Genomic DNA, 20,418 nt, shown 5'->3' on the forward strand with positions numbered 1-20,418 from the left:
ATCAAATTATCTTAATTGTCCAGGCATAGTAACTGCTATAGTAAAGTCAGGAAATACAGATAAATTAACTTTTTAGAAGAAAAGAGGAAAACAGAGATAAATATGCCCTCACCACTTCTTTGAAATATTTCTTTCAAATGAGGTATATTTAGTCTCTGGAATGGAAGAGGGGAGATTGCATTTAACTATATTAGAGCTTGTTTACCTTCAGTAAAACAAGCTTCTGGTTTAAGGTCTTCCTCGGGTTCAGTTTCAGCTTGTTCACCTTCTCGGGGTGGAGCAACATCGACTGTACTTCCTTCAGATGAGCTGGTTGCATTTAATTTCTGGAAACAAAACCCCATTGCAAAGATGTGATTTTTCTCCCCTTTTATTCAGCTAATTTGGAAATGTTCTGTCATGGTGTGAAAAAAATGGTAGTAGAAGTGATAGTATTTGACTCTATTAACATTACTGATAATTACATACTAATAATTTAACATAATTAAAAGTTCTACAATGTAACTACTGACTTGATTCAGACAAAAAAAGGTTAGACAGCATTCAGCTTTGGTGATTTGGGAATGATGGATTATATCGATTAACTTATTTATAATCTCCATTTGTTTATGGATGCCATATGAAAATAATTTAATACATTAATACTTAGGCCAAATCAAGAATAGTTTGATGCAAGTTTGGTATACTGACATTCATTATGGATTACAGTAATTAAAATGCTTCAAATCAAATTGTAATTTCTACTTTTCCAATGGAAATTTTCAGAGGGCAAAGAACATTACCAGTTGTCTGTAACTACTGTCCATGTTTCTGTAATTTTAGAAAGGAAGAATGGCACATTAACATTAGTCACAGTCATTATATTTTAACTTTGAGCTATATTTTTCTCTGGCTTACATAATTTCCCTCTCACTTTACTAGCAGAAAAATGATGGCTCTCTATTTCTCCCCATTTCTGAACTGCTTAAATGAATCCAATACTTGCCAAAGAATTCTAAATGAAATGGAAATTTCTTCATAAATGACATTGTCCAGAATCTGCAGACTTTCATTAGGAGCACATTCTGAATTCAACATGTGATCAGGCTGTGAATTTTTCCTTTAAATAAATCATTGTGACATGCCACATGGCTAGGAAGAGCCACTTCAATGTTGCAAAAATAAATATCTAATAAGTACTCTGATATTACTTGGGAAGACACTATAGATGTGCAATGTTTTATGAAAAGTGATGCAGAGACATGACAAACAGCACAACCCAGGCAATGTAAAGCTTTTAGAATGAAAGAACATGGACACATTAATGATTTCCAAGGCCCCATTAACTTTAGTCGCTAAGTAGTAGGGTCACTCTTCCCTAGCCCCTGAAAGCATAAATGTGTTATTGAACAGTGCCTAGATGACTCCCTAAATGTAGGTTGTATTGGAGGAAACTTGGCTCAAAATTCTTGATTTATTGAAATCATAATGCAAATGTAGTTTAGTGCCTTATAATGTGAACTATTTGAAGAATTGTAACTAGATGATACTTTCTGTGGTATTACCTTGAGGGTGAGATTAACCATGTCCAACTAAATATATTATGAAAGTTACCTCAAGTCAACATATAATATTATAATAAAATATCTTCTAGTCTGGAGTATACTAAAGAGAGGCATGAGGCCAAAATTTCTGGCTGATGGTTCTTAGGATCATTATAGTATGAGAATTTTTACCACTAAATTCTGCTATTTTTTGGAGAGGTGGAAGACCAAGACATACTTTTCTCTCTCAGGATTTTTCCGTTTCTTACAGCCAGAATATCTTTATTCTTTTAAGAAAATCCCAGGAAAGCTACTGCTGGATACAATTGTAGCAGCTTTGATATAACCAAGAAAATACTAGATAATTGTTTGGACTCGGCAATGAACTCTTCCCTTCTAATTTCACTGGTGGTTTATGGGGTAGACACTATGACATTTGATAAGTGGCAGCAATAATATCCACTGCATAAAGAAAACCAGTAAGAAACCAAATTATTTTGAAATTAGTTATAAAAAGCTTCATATTTCTTCTTCCTTTTGGCCGAATCAAAGCTGAATAACTTTTTTTGAGCCTTGTCATGATCCACTCCTTCATGAAACCTTTCTTTCTTGCATGATTTCTCCATGCTTAATTTTATAGAACATTTAGTCCATAATACTTGTTTGTGTTGACCAAATAGTCTCGTAAATATATTTATAAATTATATATGTACATAAAATTATATGTTTATGTACATAAAGATATATAAAAATGTACACACATACACGTATATTATACACCAAAAGATCCAAGCACAGAATAGACACTAAATAGTTATGTGATTTTATGAAAAGTGAATGAATGATTGAATGCATTTTGTTATTACTGTTATAGAGAGAATTATAGTGTTTAGATAATTTGATCTTTTAATTTTGATACATAACTCAACTGTGGTCTTTACAGAAGTCTATTTAGTTGTATTAGAAAATGCATTTTCTTAACTAATAAGAATTATTTAATTAATAATATTTTAGTGATAAAAAACATATTTCCAAAATGTTTCTCTAAAATATTGGCAGACAGTCAATAAAGAAATCTGAAGGAAGAAAGTATAAGTGTATATGTATATAGGTGCGAATACACATATACTTTTCCATTTGAAAACTTCAGAAAGTATACTCACCCTTCCCTTCTTATTTTACCACTGCTAATACAGTTGTGAGATGTTCAATTTTTTGCATTATAATTCTCTGCCATATATTATACAAATGTCTTATGTTTAAATACAAATACTTATTTAAAGCAAATCTTTCACAGCACAAGTAACAGTAGCCATTAATCTTAATGACACTCTTCACCAAGTATCGACCTCTGGATGTGTTTTTGTACTGGCTTTAGATTATAAACATTTGTGAATGTGGTTAACATGTTTAAAATAAGTAATTTCAATTTTCTAAATTGCTATGACTGTCATATACATTGTAAAGCAGACAGTGTCAGTATGTGAGTTAGTTTGCCTCCATCTGCCTGGCATTATGAGTCATAGTATGTTTTTTGAAAACAGATAAGGAAAAAAACTCTGCATGTTTTTGCTCTTCTCAGATGAGCAGAATCCATTTTACATGGAGAACTGTTTCACTGTTATCCAGGATTTTTTCTGATCATAGGCTAATAAGCTCATTAGTCTTAAGGAAGGTAAGCTCCTTAAGGAATGTTCGGAGACTTGTAGACCCTCATGCACCGAAGCTAAATAATAGTTGGTAAGCTGGTGTTCATGTCACTAAGATGCATTTTTGGGAGGCTCCTTTCCCTTTAAAGGAGTTTAATACAGTTAATTCTTCCTAGTTGGAGGATTCAGGCTTATTCATGGTATAATCTTCATAGGCCACATTTTTGTCATAGGAAAGGACATACATTTTATTCTGTGAAGTTATAAAAATATTGTATCCACTACATAAAAATTTTAAAGTTGTGAATTTACCTACATTTATAAATTAAAGTTTAGATTGTGTTCTTATTAAGTTACAGCAACTTACCAATTATGATGTACTGCCTGATAAGCTGTAGTCACTGGATATGTAAAGAATTTTACTGCTGTATTTAAAAATTTTTAAATTTATACCCTAGAAAACTACTTAAGCATTTAAAATTCTATACATAGGTATAATACTATATACATAATTTAAACTTTTGGAAATTAAGTCCAACATTTTGGCATTCATATTCTGATAGAGGGTAGTTTGTGATACATTTTATCATAGCCATACCAAAATGACTTCCAAATTTATTTAAAAGCATGTAACTGATTTAAAAGCAGGTGACTGATGATAAATACAAAGAATAACTTACTTTCTTTAAATTGCCATAGCTGTGATACTACAACGATAAAAAAAAAAAAGCAAAGAAACTTGAAATGAAATTTTCCACATTAAGGAACTTGATGACTATGCTAAATAACTAAAAATAATACTTGTTCTGAAGTAGTTAGAAAAATATAATTAGGTATATAGGCATAACAATAGAAAGATTGCATATAAAATCACATAGTACAAGCTCATCACTTATCTTCTTCTACTGTTTTCTCCCTATACCTCAATATTTTATGGCACTTAAGGCTAAAATCTTCCATCCCTTGTAGAGATTATTGAGTCTACAGAGGGATGATGGCTTATGCTGTACAAATGCATATTGGAAAGCAGGTTTGAAGATGCAACATTCTCCAGGCCTAATTCAGCCACAGAAAACATGCCTGGCTGTAGCAGAAGCCCGGCGCAATGCTGTGGAAGCCGCATGTTGATCCAAGAACCATGTTCTCAATGACATGGTACCTGAATACGAAGTTTCCAAGAATGTCAGCTGCAAATACCACTCATAGGAAATGAGAGAATCAGTACCCCAAAGACCATTTTCCCCCTAATAACATGGACTTATATAGAAATTCCCCCTTATGATGAATGTGGCTGTTGATTTTTATCCAATTAAATAGTGAAATTTAGCTTTCAGAGTCAGAAGAGAATGTTAGCAACTGGCCTACTTCCACCGAAATGCGCTCACATTTCATTTATTTTCAATCAGCTATCAAATGTTTGACTCTCACAAAGTGCTGTATGATTCAAAAGGCAAAAATAAAAGATTCAGCCATTACAGATTGCCTTTAAAATCTAGCCATTTCTTTCAGAGCTTCTGGGTTTTGTCTTGCAAGTAGAAGACGAAAATCTTTTGGTCACATACTCTATCAGGGCCTTAGTCTGATCTTTTGGATATGTCTATCCATATCTTGACTTCAAGATATTTCACTTCAAGACTAGGTAGCTGCATAGTGAGTCCGTTGGGCTGCCTGTCCAAAGCAGGAAGAACAGGACTAAAACGAATAGCTCTTTTTTCTGAACCACATATTAAATGGTTAAACACATAAGCCATTTCTATTCGGTTTGACTTCAGCATACTTTAAATATGTAATAGCCCTGGTGCTCCTTTTATTTTAGAAGAGCCTTACTGAGAACGCAATATATGAAACTGAAAATAATTAGATAGTAGTTGAAGAATAAGCTTAAGGAGCATCCAGCAGGTAAAAGAAAAAGTTGTCTTAAGACACACAAAAATTTCTATCTACACTTGCCTTAATTGAGTTTTATTTCAACAGAAGTACACTAAAGCAGCAAAACAGTTCTCTAAAGGTTGAGATGGGTTTAAAATGGCTACTCACACACCCATCTGGGTCTGGAAGAGTTGTCTCACATTCAGTTTCAAAAGAGCATTTGGAAGACACTGAGAATGTAACAGAAATTAGAAGCTAGAGGTATTCTCCCATTGCTCTCTAGATTCTGAAAACACAGCACAGGGCCTTTTCTACAGAGGGGTGAGCTTGGGACCGTAGTCAAGCATCAGTTTCAAAGTTTCCGTAAAGGCTTTGAAAAGGAGGGAGTCCTGTTGTAAACATTAAATGAAAATTTTCCAGCACCATTTATTTCTATCCTGCTTGTGAAAAAAAAAGTCATATTTTCTTCAATGACTAATAATATTGTTTTACTCCTAAAACTAAAAAGTCATTGGTAAGTTAATTACATAAATCTCCAGGACTGTATTTTTTCTATTTTTATTAGTAATTTTATGTCTGAATTTGTTGCATTCTACAACTAATTCTCACTTATCCGTAAGAAGAAGAGAGTATGTATAAATTAAACCTAGAAACAAACCTCAGACTCTAATCAGGCATTTTTTTTTCACCAAAAGCCTTGAAAACTGCCAATACTCATGAACTTTGCACCTTTGCTTTATAATTTCCCTTCAAGAACTCTCAGTCTGGCTGAGATTCCAATAAGCAATGATATCAGATAGGAGAAAGTTGTGTCAAGAGAATAAAGATTTATTTAATCTACAAACCTATAATAATTTTGGATATATCCTTTACTCCTCATAAAACTGTAATTAATAATTGATAATCAAAAGTAGGGAATTCTCCAAGTCCCTTTTTTGCCTGCTCAGTTTTGGGTAGAACATTTAGGGAGAAATTCATAGATCAGGTATATAAAAATAGTAGGTACACTGAATGAGTTACTTAATAATGAAGATGCAGTGAACTTTTCCTATCCCATTTGAAGATGCTTTTCATCTTTTAATTACTTTACAATGATCATTTAGGGTTTTGCAGACACATGACTTAACAACTTTCCCAAACTACGTGAAATTCCAAGCTATGTGGTGCCCAAATGCATACAGACTATGGCCCTTCATATCCAAAAACTCATGATCACCTTACTCCTTTTTTTTTTTTTTAACAGAGGCTTTATCCCAAAACTTGAAAGCAAACATTTCCATCTGGAGCACATAAATTGGATGGGTTGAAAATTATATTCATATATCTGAATATAATGGTCTGAAAATGGCAGCACTGTAAAAAAAAAAACAAACCCTGTGAGGCTCATTTTGGTAATACGACTTATAAGGGCTGAATCAACAACAAAAATTTGTGGTCTTATTTTAATGAAAGTAAAACCAGAATAACAAAAAAAAGCATGCTCTCAAGTTCTTGACTATATTGAACTTTAAACATTTCTGTCATGTTTTAAAATAGATATAAGCCGTATAGAGCATGCAATGATTACTTTTAAAAGCCTAAAAAGGCTAAACTGGAAAATCATTAGCAGAATCAAATATGGTGTTGGGGCTGCCCGTCTTGCCTGACCATGCTGTGATGTGTCACACGATTCAGCAGAGAGCAGCTGGGCACGTCTAGCACTTCCTTGCCATGGCAGGGGAAGGAATATAGCTGAGAAGCATGCAGGCCAGTCAAAATTTATTTAGAAAGTGATTGTACATGTACAACTTGCTTGGGTAACGTGGGTAAAAGTGGTGGCACGAGCCTCTGGCTGGTTAAAAAACACCAGAATTGCATTCTTGATGGCGCCAGCTTGATTTTACTCCTGTGAGAAGTAAGAATGGTAAGCAGTGAAGGTCACAGTATGATATTGCTAGATTGTGCTTTGGAATTCAACTTCAAAAATGATTCTTAAGAGCATTTATTCTGTGTCTTCCACCTAGGAAGACCATGAAACCTTCTAAGAACTAAATTATAAAAATCCATATTTATATAAAAAGGTCAAGAAATCATGTTCAAGTGAGCTTGAAATATATAAAAGCAGACAAAATTCTCCCTTATATCTTTTCACAAGATATGTATAATTCCAAGTTTTTCCAGAATATAAAGATCATTATCTTGAAATCCATACCTTCAATTTTCTTATTTTTTCATGCAAAGTTTAATATTTATTTCCAAACCAATCTATGTTAGTGGTCCATATAATAGAAACGTATATATTATATAATGTATATAATAACAGCAATTCATATTTTTAGCTCTAAAAACTTCTAGAGATCATTTTCCCCAACTGTGCTATAGCTAAATATATTTTATTATGAAAATAACTGGAAGCAATAGAGTAGCTAGAGTTTTCAGATATCATCTAAATTAATGATTAATTTACTGCCTCTTCTTAAAGCAGAAATGTGTTGCAAAATTTTTTTTCTTTTCTTTCTTCCTTCCTTTTTTCGAAATGTATCATTCTGTTAGGTTTAGCTTGTATGATTTTTCACTTCGTCAGCAAAGAGAAAGCCTATTCTGTGGGCTCCTCAAAGACCAACCCAATGTTCTTTTTTAACTTGTGTTCAAAAAGCTAAGAAGCATGACCCAAAATGTCATTTTATGGATATATTATTTTTAATTTGTGTGTGTGAAATGGCTATTAAAAAAGAATAACCCAGCTAACATAAATGTGAATCTGAAGTGTGACTTGTGTTCAATACCAGCTCTTTTCAGCTCTTAACTGAACTTTGCTGGAATTTACCTAAATTTGCTCTATAGTGCTGTATTTTGCTTTTATTTTTAAAATCAGTGTACAGTTGACCCTTGGACAACACAGGTTTGAACTACACAGGTCCACATCCACACAGACTTTTTTCAGTAGTAAATACTACAGTACTACACAAACCTCAGTTGGCTGAATCTGCAGATGTGGAACTGAAGGTATGGAACCATGTATGTGGAAGGCTAACTGTGAATTATACTCAGATTTTCAACTAGGCACAGGGTCAGCTCCCCTAACTCTCATGTTCAAAGGTCAACCGTACTTTTAATCTTTGTGTGAGCATGTATGAGAATTGCCCTATTACTCTTTCAAGGTTTTTTGGGTACTAATTTAGAAAGTCATCCACGGAAAACTTACTGTTGAATTTAATTTTACTGTGTAAAATAATTTGAAATTTTGTTCTACCTTCATAGAGGTATTAATTTTATATTTACTTTGATGTATTTTCCCTCTAATATATCTGTACATTTTAAACAAGCTTATTGCATTCTGTAATTGGATTCTACGTATCCAAAACTAGTTTGGAAGACAACAGAATGGCTATAAAAAATTTTAAAAATAAGGAATTTTTGTTCAGATAATAAAATGTTTTCCAGGGCTTGAAAATGAAGACATTATAGCTCATTATTCCAAACTTAATTTTTTAGCTATTAAAAAGATATGACAACAAGGCAGTATTCATCTAAAACAATAATTTGAAATATTTGTGCTCATTATAGAGTTTTTGAAGTATTCTGGAAACCAACTGTTTGGTAAAAAGAAATTAAGCTATGTAATTTCCTTAAGTCCAATGTGATAAAACCTACGCTACTAATGTAACAAAAGTTTCTCTACCTCTTTGGCTTTTCTGTCTCTTCTTGACCCCAGGCTAGTCTTGTCCTTAGTCTTCCCTTATTTTCCCTTTGTGATCAATTCCTTGGTGATCTGTATTTTCAAGGAATCAGATGATTATGAAATCTGTGTAATCAAATCTACTTTTAAACCCTGACTGCTCATCCAGGCTCTGGTTCCCATTATATCCCACTTCAAATTCAGTATGTCCCAACCGAATTCCTTCTCTTCCCCCATAAACCTGGTAACCTTCCTAAAAAGGCCATTTCGGACAGTTGCATTACCATTTTCCCAATTTCCCAGATTATTTCCTGGGCTTTTCAAATTACCTGTTAGTCTCAGTTTCCAGACTTGTTACCCTAGCCTGGAATTTCATCACCTCATTATTATCAAATGATTGTTACCACAATCCATAAGATAAAAACCCTTATACCTCATTCTAAACTGTTTTACTCATTGATATCAAGTAAATTTTCCTAAAACATCACTTTCCCTGTGCTTTTCCCCCACTTCAGAACAAATAGCTCCTTATTGACTGTGCAGCCAATTCCAAGCTCTTTGACTTACTTCAAAATCTATATAATCTGAAATTGCCTTACTCACCCAAACATATTTTCCACTGTCTTCTCAACCAATACTTTATTCATGCTGATTATTACACTCTAATACTAAGCTCACTGTCACCCCTGGCTTTCGTTTAGTAGGTTTCTGCTTTTTGCTTTCTGTTCATGTATTTGACCTAAACTTTGAGGCCTACTTCAGTTTTATCTTTTCCATTTAGCAACTTGCTATGTTCTCGTGTTCTCAATATCTATAAACTTATTTATATTCAGTCCTGCAGGATTAAACTTTTAAATACATCTTTAATGATTTTGTGAGTTAGTGTTAGCTTCCTCAAAGGTGTTGAGATTTCCCTGAAGAGGGGTTATGTTATGAATGTCTCCATTAACTCTTTCTTACCCTTAGTATCCAGCAGACTGCTGAGTTCACAGAAGTGCTCAATAAATGCTTATTAATTAGTTGATGATTTTCTTAAATAAATCTACATCAAGTGGTGGAAAATAAAATTACAATTGAATTCTTATTTTACCAGAATGAACAACACATAAATTAGAATTGAACTCATTAAGAAGACTTCGAGTGGAATTTTAGAGAAAGAATGTTATACCTCATTTTGTATGTATTTTTGCCTTTTTAAAATTATTTTAAAATTTACTATTATAATATATCTTGGAAGTTCTGAAATGCCTGAAAAAAGGATCATGAAGCTATGAGTTGTGACAATGTCAGCTGCTTACTACTTATACAAATTCTGTTGATACTGTTACTAAAGAAAGAGGGTTCCAAAATATTCTCACAGAATCAGACATCATTTGTCTGATTTCTATGGTGTCAATATTATACCCTCAAGCTAAAACTTGTCTTTTATAATTCTGTGCTATACTTACTTCCTCATGGTATATTAGAAGTTCATTAATAAGTAATAGTAAAAAAAATTAGTTCTATTCTCCATAACACAGAATTGCAGAATTAATACCATGGAGCTACTATCATAGGATCCTAAGAATTCTAATCATACAGTAAGAACAGTTTCCTTTCTTCTTTATTTTAAATAAATAGTAATATAATAGTAAGAACAGCTTTTCAGACTACAGATTAACTATAATCCTCAAGTGGAGCTTTTCTAAGTAGTTCTTAGTGTTTTCAAGTTAATCTGGAAGACTATAAATTTGCTCATCCTTGACTGGGCTAAATGTAATCGGTGCTACTTTTACTTAATATGTGTAACATTTTCATAAATGAATAACACTCTTATCATAATCAATAAAACTTTTAGAGGTGAACAAAAACTACACAAAACTTTCATATTAAAAAATCATAGCAAAACTTAGTATGTTATAGAGAGTAAGGAGATGACTCTTTCACACTGATCAATAAAACGTGGCTCATTGATTTTTCTAGAGAGCACAATGTAATGAAGAATAGAATGTTTAAATAACATCTGTTTTTTGGAGGACCACCTTTTAAATCAGACTTTCAAACTATCAAGAAGATAAATATACTAATTATTCAGAATGATGACGTCCTATGGAAAGCTGGAATTTCAATGCATGGAATTCCCAATAAAGAATATGTCATAATTTCTCAACATTACCATATATATATATGTGTGTGTGTGTATATATATATATATATATATATATATATATATATATATATATAAACTTCAATTCACCATTAAATAATGCATGTAAACACTGTAAAATATCAGATAACTGTAGTGCAGGGTATTATAGGAAATGCAACCAAAACTTTAAAAGCATTCTTACCTCTTTGCTTTCTTCTAGTTCTGACTCACTGCTGAACTCTTCAGTATTTAAGTTTTCAAAGTCAGACTCTCCAACAGCAATTGGCACTGTTACAGTGAGGCTCGGATTGTTTATGAATGACATATAATCATTTTCATCAATTACATATTTTTCAACACTGCTTCCGGTACCCACACCACTGGTGGTTCCATTTCCATCTTTAAGATAATTAAGCTCTTTGCTTATTTCAATTCCAGTATTATTGGACACACAGCTGTCTATTTTGTTGCCTTCATGGATTTCTAGAACTTTCGGCTTTCTGGAAAAAGTTTTTTGGAAACACTCTCGTATCTTATTTTTCACGTAATCAATTCCCTTTTGCATCCTTCCTACAGCAATCTGGAGATTGTTCATTTCATTATCATCATCAGTAGCAGCAAGATTGTCCGAGCTAAATGAACTCAACAATAAGGCCAGAAAGAGGTTCAGAACCTAAAAGAAAAAAAGAAAATACGATGCATTAATATTGAAGTATGTAAAAACATATAGCTTAAACAGGGAACTCATAAGTCTTTGTTAAAATTAATTCAACAAATGCTTCTTGAATACTTACTACATTTCAGACACCTTGTTCAATCATACACTATTTAAAGGACCTGATATCCTCTACCTGCTGTAAGGGCAAAATGGTAAAACAAGCACCTTTTCTTTCGAACTGAGGACAGCAGGAAACCAGAGCTTCTAAGATTTAAATTGTGTCTTCTCAGGGTTGCCAGTGAAAAGACAAAATCCCATTTTTGTGGTTTTGGCCAATGAGAAAAAAAGAAGTATTTTCATTGTAGTCATTTTACTTCATTTTATCAGCTTGTCTATGGAATGTCTAGCTTCATGTATGTAAATAATAACTTTATTTATTTAATAGCCTGGTGGTAAGTGTTAAAACAATATACTAGAAATATAAGTTTCATTGTCCAATGGCCACAAACTTTTATAGCAGAAATTTCTAAATGAAAATTATATAAAGTTTAACACATTTCCCATCAATAGACTGTGAAATGTATTTGTCCAAATAGTTTAACAGATAGAGAAATATCTAAAATTACTCCCGGATTTAGGCTAGACCCGTATAATGTAAATTACTTTTCTTTTTCCTTTTTAATTTTCACAGAAAATATGAATAAATCTCAGGGTATCATTGAGATACATGGGGAAAGTATTACCCAATTATCTGATAAAATATGATTAATACAAGAATAATTCATAATAGCTGACTCAAAATAATATTTATAGGACTATAAGCTTTAAGTGTAGTTACTGAGTTTCAAAACATGCTACATGGTAGGAAGGCACATACTAAACCAGAAGCCCAGTTTGTTTTCTTATTTTTATATCAGATTTGTTCAGAATCTAGAGGTTCCTAATTTACTGTTCTGAAAAAATATTGCCTGTCCACAATATACCACAAGCCTCTAAGCAATCTCATTTGAAATGTACTTCTCTAAGGAAGGTTCAGTATGACAGCATAAACACTTTGTCCATACATAATTGAGAAATTTATGTATTAAAACATGTAAACATATAAATTGTGCTTTTACATTACTGCTTTTAATGAGCTAGAAGTAAGTCTTTTAAATCTGGTCAATGTCCATACCTATGAATAACTTAAACTGCAATAATTTATTTTCCTTTAATAAAACAAATTCAGGGAAGAATATATTTAGTCCCCTTCCAAGTCATTTGGATACTTACAATACATAGCTAAAATAGAGTGCTCTATTTCATCGAAATTTGTCTTCAGAATTTGGTAATATGAGACATGTCTCTGTGTAAGCAAACAGTATGAACTATGAATGTGTAAAGAACAATTTCAGTACAGAGTAGTATTTTTTTTTAGAATTAGTGGAGGTTATTATCTTATCAAAATAATATTAGGACAAAAAATAATGCAGGCCATAAAAATAATGTTAGGACAAAGTTAATCTTGATGATTAAAACATTTCTTTGAAGAAGGAAACCAAAAAACTAATATTTTTGTTCCCAGACTTTCACAGATACAACTCATTTAATCCTCACATAAATCATAAGACTTTAGTTTTGTTATTCCAGTATCATAGTTGGGGAACTTGAGCCTGAGAGAAGTTAAGTAACTTGCCCATGCTCAGAGTGCTAGTGTTGGGATTTGAGTGTAGGTTGTTGATAAAACCACACATGTCTGCTGCATCAGGCCACCTTCCTAGGTACTGTTTGATCTTGTTCTTAATTATGAGTGTTTGCAATACATACGTACCACAAGGTTTCCAATGACCATGACCAACATGAAAACAATAAGGCACATGGTTTGGCCAGCGACTTCCATGCAGTCCCACATGGTCTCTATCCACTCTCCACACAGCACTCGGAACACAATGAGGAAGGAGTGGAAGAAGTCATTCATGTGCCAACGTGGAAGTTGACAGTCACTAGAGATCTTGCAGACACATTCTTTGTAGCTCTTACCAAAGAGCTGCATGCCGACCACGGCAAAAATGAAGACAATGATGGCCAACACCAAGGTGAGGTTTCCCAGAGCTCCCACAGAATTGCCAATGATCTTAATTAGCATATTCAGGGTGGGCCAGGATTTTGCCAACTTGAAAACTCGAAGCTGTAATCAAGTGAAAACATACTCTTAGTAGTAATCACAATATAATTTTAAAAGTTAGTTAGACATTGTTTTATCAGTATGCTATATTGTAAACCCACCTCTGAGCAATATAAAAATCTCAAACCATACTAAACAAATTCAGATCCAGAAAAAAAGTGTTGATAATACTGGAATTGTAAACCAAATCATATCTGTCTATCTGTCTGTCTATTTATCTATCTATCTATTTATTTTGGTATTAGATTTTTCATCTCTAAAGTCCTGTTTGGTTTTTTTTTATTTTTAAATTTTTTGTGGAGGTTCTGGGGTTTGAACCCAGGACATCGTGCATGGTAATCATGCACTCTACCACTGAGCTATACCCTCCAATATCATTTAAATGAAAAAATAAAAGAGATAAAATATGTCAGAGGTGATAAATAAAACATTTCTGATTCATCACCAGATATAACCATGAAAACAAATTAATATTTTAATTAGAGACATTTGTGAATTTAGTAAACTAATGTCACCTTCAGACTGTATTTTAGAGAGTAAAAAGAAATATTAAAAGTATGAGTTATATATTTTTAAAGGACATTTATAATTTAAAAGTAAAATGAACTAATCTGGCAAACTTATAGAGATGCTTCCTTTCAATTAGAAAAATACACATTTTACTTAATTTCCAGTAAAATTTTACATATTTTAAAATATTTTTTCACTAAGTTAAAAAAATTGTTATACCATTGTTTAAGGTGCTAATAGGATCAAATATTTTCCCACATGTTCCTTTAAAGTAGATCCCACTTATATGAGTAAGGTTGAGAAAAAGCTAAGATTAATTGGGTGTAAAATTTTTATTTGCATTTCTTTACAGACTTTAAAGCAAAAAATTTTTAAAGTAAATTTAAAACATAATTTTAGAAGCACAAGTGTGTTTTTAAATGTGCCTTATATAGGTAATTATTTGAAGTGTTTCAACCGTTTTTATCATTCTTGAAAAATAGTCACATTCAGCTTTTCAAAATATTATGCCTATGAAAGATAGAATACCAGTCTGAACGATCTCAGTACAGACAGTCCCTCCACATTTGCCAGGCCAAGCTCCATCAAACTAAGGCTGACAATAATTCCATCAAAGATATTCCATCCCTCTTGGAAATAATAATATGGATCCATGGCAATGATCTTGAGGACCATTTCTGCTGTGAAGATCCCAGTGAAGACCTAAAGTAAAATAGAGATCAGTACTTCACAAGTATTGGAAAACTTTTGGTTCTGTAAGAATCTGTAAGGAATATTAAACAGTTATGAGTAAAAATATCTAAAATTTAAAGTGAAGAAATGTGACAAATTGATACAAGTTTAGCATTTTTTTCCAGGGGAGTATTTTAAATGGATTTGTATTATTTAATGAATCTGCTAGATTTCTAAGACAATGCTGACTTTAAAACCTTTTATTTTTTCACATTTGAAATCTGATACTAAATGATAGCTACTGAATTATTGCCCTTTATGGTACATTATGCTTCCAACATAATCATGACCAACTTTTTAAAAGTATTGCATTAGGAACAAATCTATATGTTATTGGAAGTCACTCAAAAGTTACTTCAAATTGGTTAAAAAAAACATTTTGTTCTTGATTTTTGTATGTGTGTGTTTTTTAAAGGCACACCATCTTCTACCATCTTCTATAGTTTTATAAACTTTCCTGAAACAAGAGTGAGTTTGCCACAGATGTTTTGTAATGATCATTTCTGGATTCATGCCTCAGATTTAAGGTTAATGGATAAATAGAGCAAGGACTGAAGATTTAATTGAAAGCAGCAGGAGAACATTCTCAGTATGCATGCACCCATAATTAGTATTAATAAATTATTTGAGTGGCTGGGTAAATGTCTGTTTGACAATAGAAAGGAAATGGTTTTGTTTTTAAACTCAGAACCACAGGCTAAGAGACCCAAGGACATGAAGAACTATGAAATTACTCTTGCAAAAAAATCATTTCAAGTAATTATCTTAATTAATTATAGGCAAAAGCTGCATATTATGACTGTAACGTCAAGCTTACCACTTACCAAAGTGAATTAGCCTTTACCTTGAAGGAACTTTGTCAAAATAACAGTATCAAAATTATTTGGTTTCTTAAATATGTTAATTAAACAAAATCTTGATTCATTCTTACAAATGAGTAAATGCAGCTAATATCTCATTTCCTAATCACAGAAAGGGAAATATCCATCTCAGAAAAAATGGCTTAACTTCAGTTCATCATTCATTCACTCAAAGAGAAATAAAATACATTTCAAGAAAGCCTAGTACATGAAAATCCACATATATGGTGGAATGCACATTAAAAGGTGAATTTTTTCATTTTATAGAAGGACTCACCATGGAGTCCTTTCCCCTGGTGAGTGTAAAATCAGTTCTTATTCATACAAATTGTATTTCTCATATAGTTTCAGGAGCAGCTACTATTTGAAATAAGCAGCCTTATTATAGAAAATATTAGTTAAATTGAGTAGAAATGATTGAGGTAAATGATCTACAAGTATCTTTTCCTACAGAAAATCATAAGATGAACTTTTCAGCTCTTCTGAAATGACTAGAAAATGTCCTGCATTATAAAAACCTATGCCTTCAATTTATATTCTTTTATCTAAAATTTAATCCCAGCATGAAACTTCTCTTTAAAAATAACATTTTAATTACAATTTGCAATTTAATATCATATCTATCTCTTTAAATGTTTTCAATTCAGGCCTTAAAAATCACTGGTACTGTTTTTGGTACATTTTAATCTAGTTTATCATTGTCAATGATTAAGAGTTTTTAGAGTCTTCCTCATTCTACCAAAGGTCAACCCAGGATATTGATTATGATGCCTATGTTTACATGACTTTAAAACTTCATCAAAAATGGCAGCCTCTGGATATGTACACAATTTTGTACAAAAAGCCCATGCATGGTTTATAAACAATGCTAATGTGTGGTTTATAAACATACATTCTGCTGCCATTGAATTTCTGTATCACAAAGAATTTTTAAGATTCAGACAATTAATAAAAACATATTACATGTTCATTGTTTGGATTTAGCCTAATTATATTTTGTCTTCTGCAGAGGCATTTTGTTTTTTGAAACTTTGAATTATATGCTAAAGTAACTATTCATTCATTCATAAGAAATTTCTGAGCACTTACTAGACATTGTACTAGGCTTTGAAAATACAATACTAATTAGGAAATACAAACCTGAGATTGCATAAACCTAGTTCATTTAGGCTGATAAATTTCTTATGGACAACAGATAGCTTTCCTAAGCCAGCTGCTTTAATGAGGAGATAAGTTCAGTGAAAAGTTCCTAGCCTATCGTACGTGATGACAGAAGACAACTAGTAAAAGTATAAATGCTAAAGGTATTGATTAGAATCATCTTGGGAATCTGGACCAAGCGTAAACAAATTTTGAGTATTTTGAGTTGTTTTGGGGAGTACAGGACTTGGCATGATCAAATGTTAGAGGTTAAGGTCTCAATTTAGGACTAGGGAAGTTTCTTTATTGAGAACTTATGGAAAAGTTCTGTTGATACATTAAAAAGGTATAAATGTTTGTTCTGAAGGCTGAAATTTGAATGTTGGGTCTTTGCTCCACAGAACCTGTACTCGCCCGGACTGACATTCCATTTCTTTGTAGTGAACTTAATGTAACTATAGCCTCCTTTTGCTCCATTACTATTAGCTTCTTGTTTTTTTTTTTTAACATTTTTTATTGATTTATAATCATTTTACAATGTTGTGTCAAATTCCAGTGTTCAGCACAATTTTTCAGTCATTCATGGACATATACACACTCATTGTCACATTTTTTCCTCTGTGAGTTATCATAACATTTTGTGTATATTTCCCTGTGCTATACAGTGTAATCTTGTTTATCTATTCTACAATTTTGAAATCCCAGTCTATCCCTTCCCACCCTCCACCCCCCTGGTAACCATAAGTCTGTATTCTCTGTTTTAATAGTTATATTTTTATCATCCTCATGCCTTTTGGATTTGTGTTTTTAACTATTTGTTGTTGATTTTTTGGAGGATGAAATTGAAATACACTTAGAGAAAAATCGTGGGAAATAGTTTAACATTTATGATTTTCTTTTCCCTCATCAAATGAGGATATTGAGATGATTCATCAGGTCTGTGTCTAATATTCTTGGCTTTCTATCAATATTGTATTGTTTAGCAATTTTTATTAGAAATTTTGGTGTAAATATAATAATTGTTACACAAGAGCCTTATTAGTAGTTGTTAGAGGGAGACAACAAGGCAGTTTTATATTACACTAGGAAAGGCCAAATAGCACTCTTTCATTGGTGCAAGAGGCCTCTTAGATGAGTTATTGGATTTGGTTCCCAAGTGTTTTATCTTTCAATAAACAAGAGCCATTTTTTTTTCTTTCAAGGAGTTATCATGTCCCTTTCCTAAGATTTTGAGTTCATATCCTACACCACACCATTTAATTAAAATAATTTTGCTAATTGTGTTTCTTTAGGCTTTTATTTGCAAATAGCCGGTAGCATCCTTAGAACATGTCCTTTTCTAAGTTTCCCTCTGGGTCTACCAGAATAAAGGGATATCATGAATCTTTAATTACTGGTTACAAGAGTTATAATGAGGAAAGTAATCAGTGTAGGAGCTACAAATCTCTATCGATATTTCCTGAAGAAAAAATTGCAAGTTAGTTGGAAATATTTGTATGATGAAGATATTATCTAACCTACTATGACTGATGGAAGATTTCTTGCTTCCAGAATCCCTATGGTGGGTGCATGGATTTTATAACGGTTAAAGCAAAATTAAACAAAACAAAACAGAGCATCTTCAAAAAACTCAACAGAGATTTGAGTTCTCAATACTCAAATTTGATCAATCTAATCAACAGGGAAGTGATATAATTTTATATGCTCCAGAAACAGGTACATAAGGGTACTCTGATCTAAGTAATGACTGAAAGTTCCATAACTCTTTTATGGTACATTCTTTTGTTATCAGTTTAACCAAAACCTCGATGTCCTTATTTATAAGGCAATATGCAATCATGTGAGCAGTAATAAACTAGTCCACAGAAAATTTAAATTTATTTTAATGAGCAAACTATAAACTCCCCACGAAATATGCAATGCAACATCCATCCATGGTGTATAATATAAATTCAAAGTCAGCTGTGTACCTTATAGGAATTCTTTATAGTATTTTATAAGGAATATATTCTCTCTCTGTGTATATGTATATATATTATTTTTCATGTATAAATATTATAAAGCTTGTTATGGGTATAAAATAAGATATAAGAAACTATGAGATGCCTTACACATATAGAACATTATCACTACTGCTAATAATGAGCTTTTAGTCAACAGAAACAGCCAGTTTACACATTCTCCTATTCTTATGGTTAGAAATAGTTAACGCAAGTCAACTCTGTCATCTATGCTCTTTGTCTTGATGAGTCTTGTTTCCCCAATACTACTTACCTCATTGTTCTATAACAAACAATCTATCAGTGATCAGTCTTTCACACCACTTCCCTACCTCATTATCTCCATTGCTACTCAAAGTTATAGAATTTTAGAAGTGGGAGGGCCATGAAATCATCTAGTCCAACACATCATACTCTTGAGAAAAGAAGATCTGTGACTTTTTCAAGATCACCCAGACATGGACAACTGGACTTGGACCCAGATTTAGTGCTTTAGTCTAGTGTTTTTCCATTTGATCATCCTATAATCTAAACTCTCTTATTCTGTGCTACCATACTCAATTGCTTAAACTTTGAAATTCTATAAAACCTCAATTTCCTGCTTCACTTTGACAAATTTCCAAAAATTCTTCCAAACTATTTAACTTCCTTCACTGTCCAATATCCTGGAAAAAATACAACAGTTAGAGCAGAACTATTTTCCGCCAGTATTTCAAAGAAAGGTTAATAGCATATATAAGAGGAAGGAAATTATTTATTGAGCACATGCTAGATGCCAGGCACAGTGCTAAGTGTTTTCATATTACCTCATTAGACCTTCACAACAACTCTAGGAGATGAGTATTATTATATCCGTTTCAATAATAGAAAACAAAGACTCAGATTTTTTATCAGACTTATCCAGATGCTACATTATTAGTAAGCACTGGCAATAAGGTCAAACCTAGTTCCACCTGAATTCAAAGCCCATGTTCTTTCGTGAAAACATGCTACATGATGCAGCCCTTTGGGTTAGAAACAACCGGATGGTTATTTATTGGGCTACAACCATGTAAACACTATGGGAGATACAAAAGAAAAATGGGATATGATCTCTGCTATGGAGTAATTTATGGTTGATTTGAAAAACAAGAATTATGATACAATAAGACAATATTTAATATTCAATGATGTTTTATTCACAAATGCATTAGGAGTTAAGAAAAGGGTGTTCAGTATGGACTGAGTACCATATTAGAGGAGATGAGGCTGGAATTAGACCTTGAAGAGTATGAAGAATTGAGATGGAGTGATCTGAGCCAGAACACTTTAAATCTGAATGTAGAAAACATTTTCCCATATATAAACATATAAACATTTGTGTGGTACAGTGAAAAGGCTGTTCTGATGCGACTAGTGGTGGCTGATTAGGAAACAATGGAAAATAAGATGGTATAGGAGGGATGGAATCAGATGGGGAGTCTTGAAAACCAGATAAGAGTGCTGAACCACAAATATAGACAATAGATACTTTAGCAAGGTGAAGGC

The 20,418-nt window shown here is 32.5% G+C and overlaps 2 protein-coding genes across 15 annotated transcripts in view; one reads left to right on the top strand and one right to left on the bottom strand.

Annotated features, from left to right (window-relative positions):
• LOC102528082 (sodium channel protein type 2 subunit alpha) overlaps window positions 1–20,418 on the top strand; it is a 272,534-nt gene that overhangs the window by 34,868 nt on the left and 217,248 nt on the right. The gene's annotated exons all lie outside the window — the stretch shown is intronic.
• Window positions 1–20,418, bottom strand: part of LOC102526612 (sodium channel protein type 3 subunit alpha) — an 80,328-nt gene that overhangs the window by 24,300 nt on the left and 35,610 nt on the right. For all 14 annotated transcript variants that reach the window (XM_072961088.1, XM_072961086.1, XM_072961085.1 and 11 more), the window contains 4 exons: window positions 14,688–14,861; window positions 13,296–13,652; window positions 11,030–11,500; window positions 206–326 (listed from right to left, as the gene is read on the bottom strand). In XM_072961088.1, coding sequence (XP_072817189.1) covers window positions 206–326; window positions 11,030–11,500; window positions 13,296–13,652; window positions 14,688–14,861 — 1,123 coding nt within the window. The remainder of the gene's footprint in view (window positions 1–205; window positions 327–11,029; window positions 11,501–13,295; window positions 13,653–14,687; window positions 14,862–20,418) is intronic.

The sequence above is a fragment of the Vicugna pacos genome, chromosome 5, assembly GCF_048564905.1.
Source record: "Vicugna pacos chromosome 5, VicPac4, whole genome shotgun sequence".
In the NCBI taxonomy this organism is placed as follows: domain Eukaryota; kingdom Metazoa; phylum Chordata; class Mammalia; order Artiodactyla; family Camelidae; genus Vicugna; species Vicugna pacos.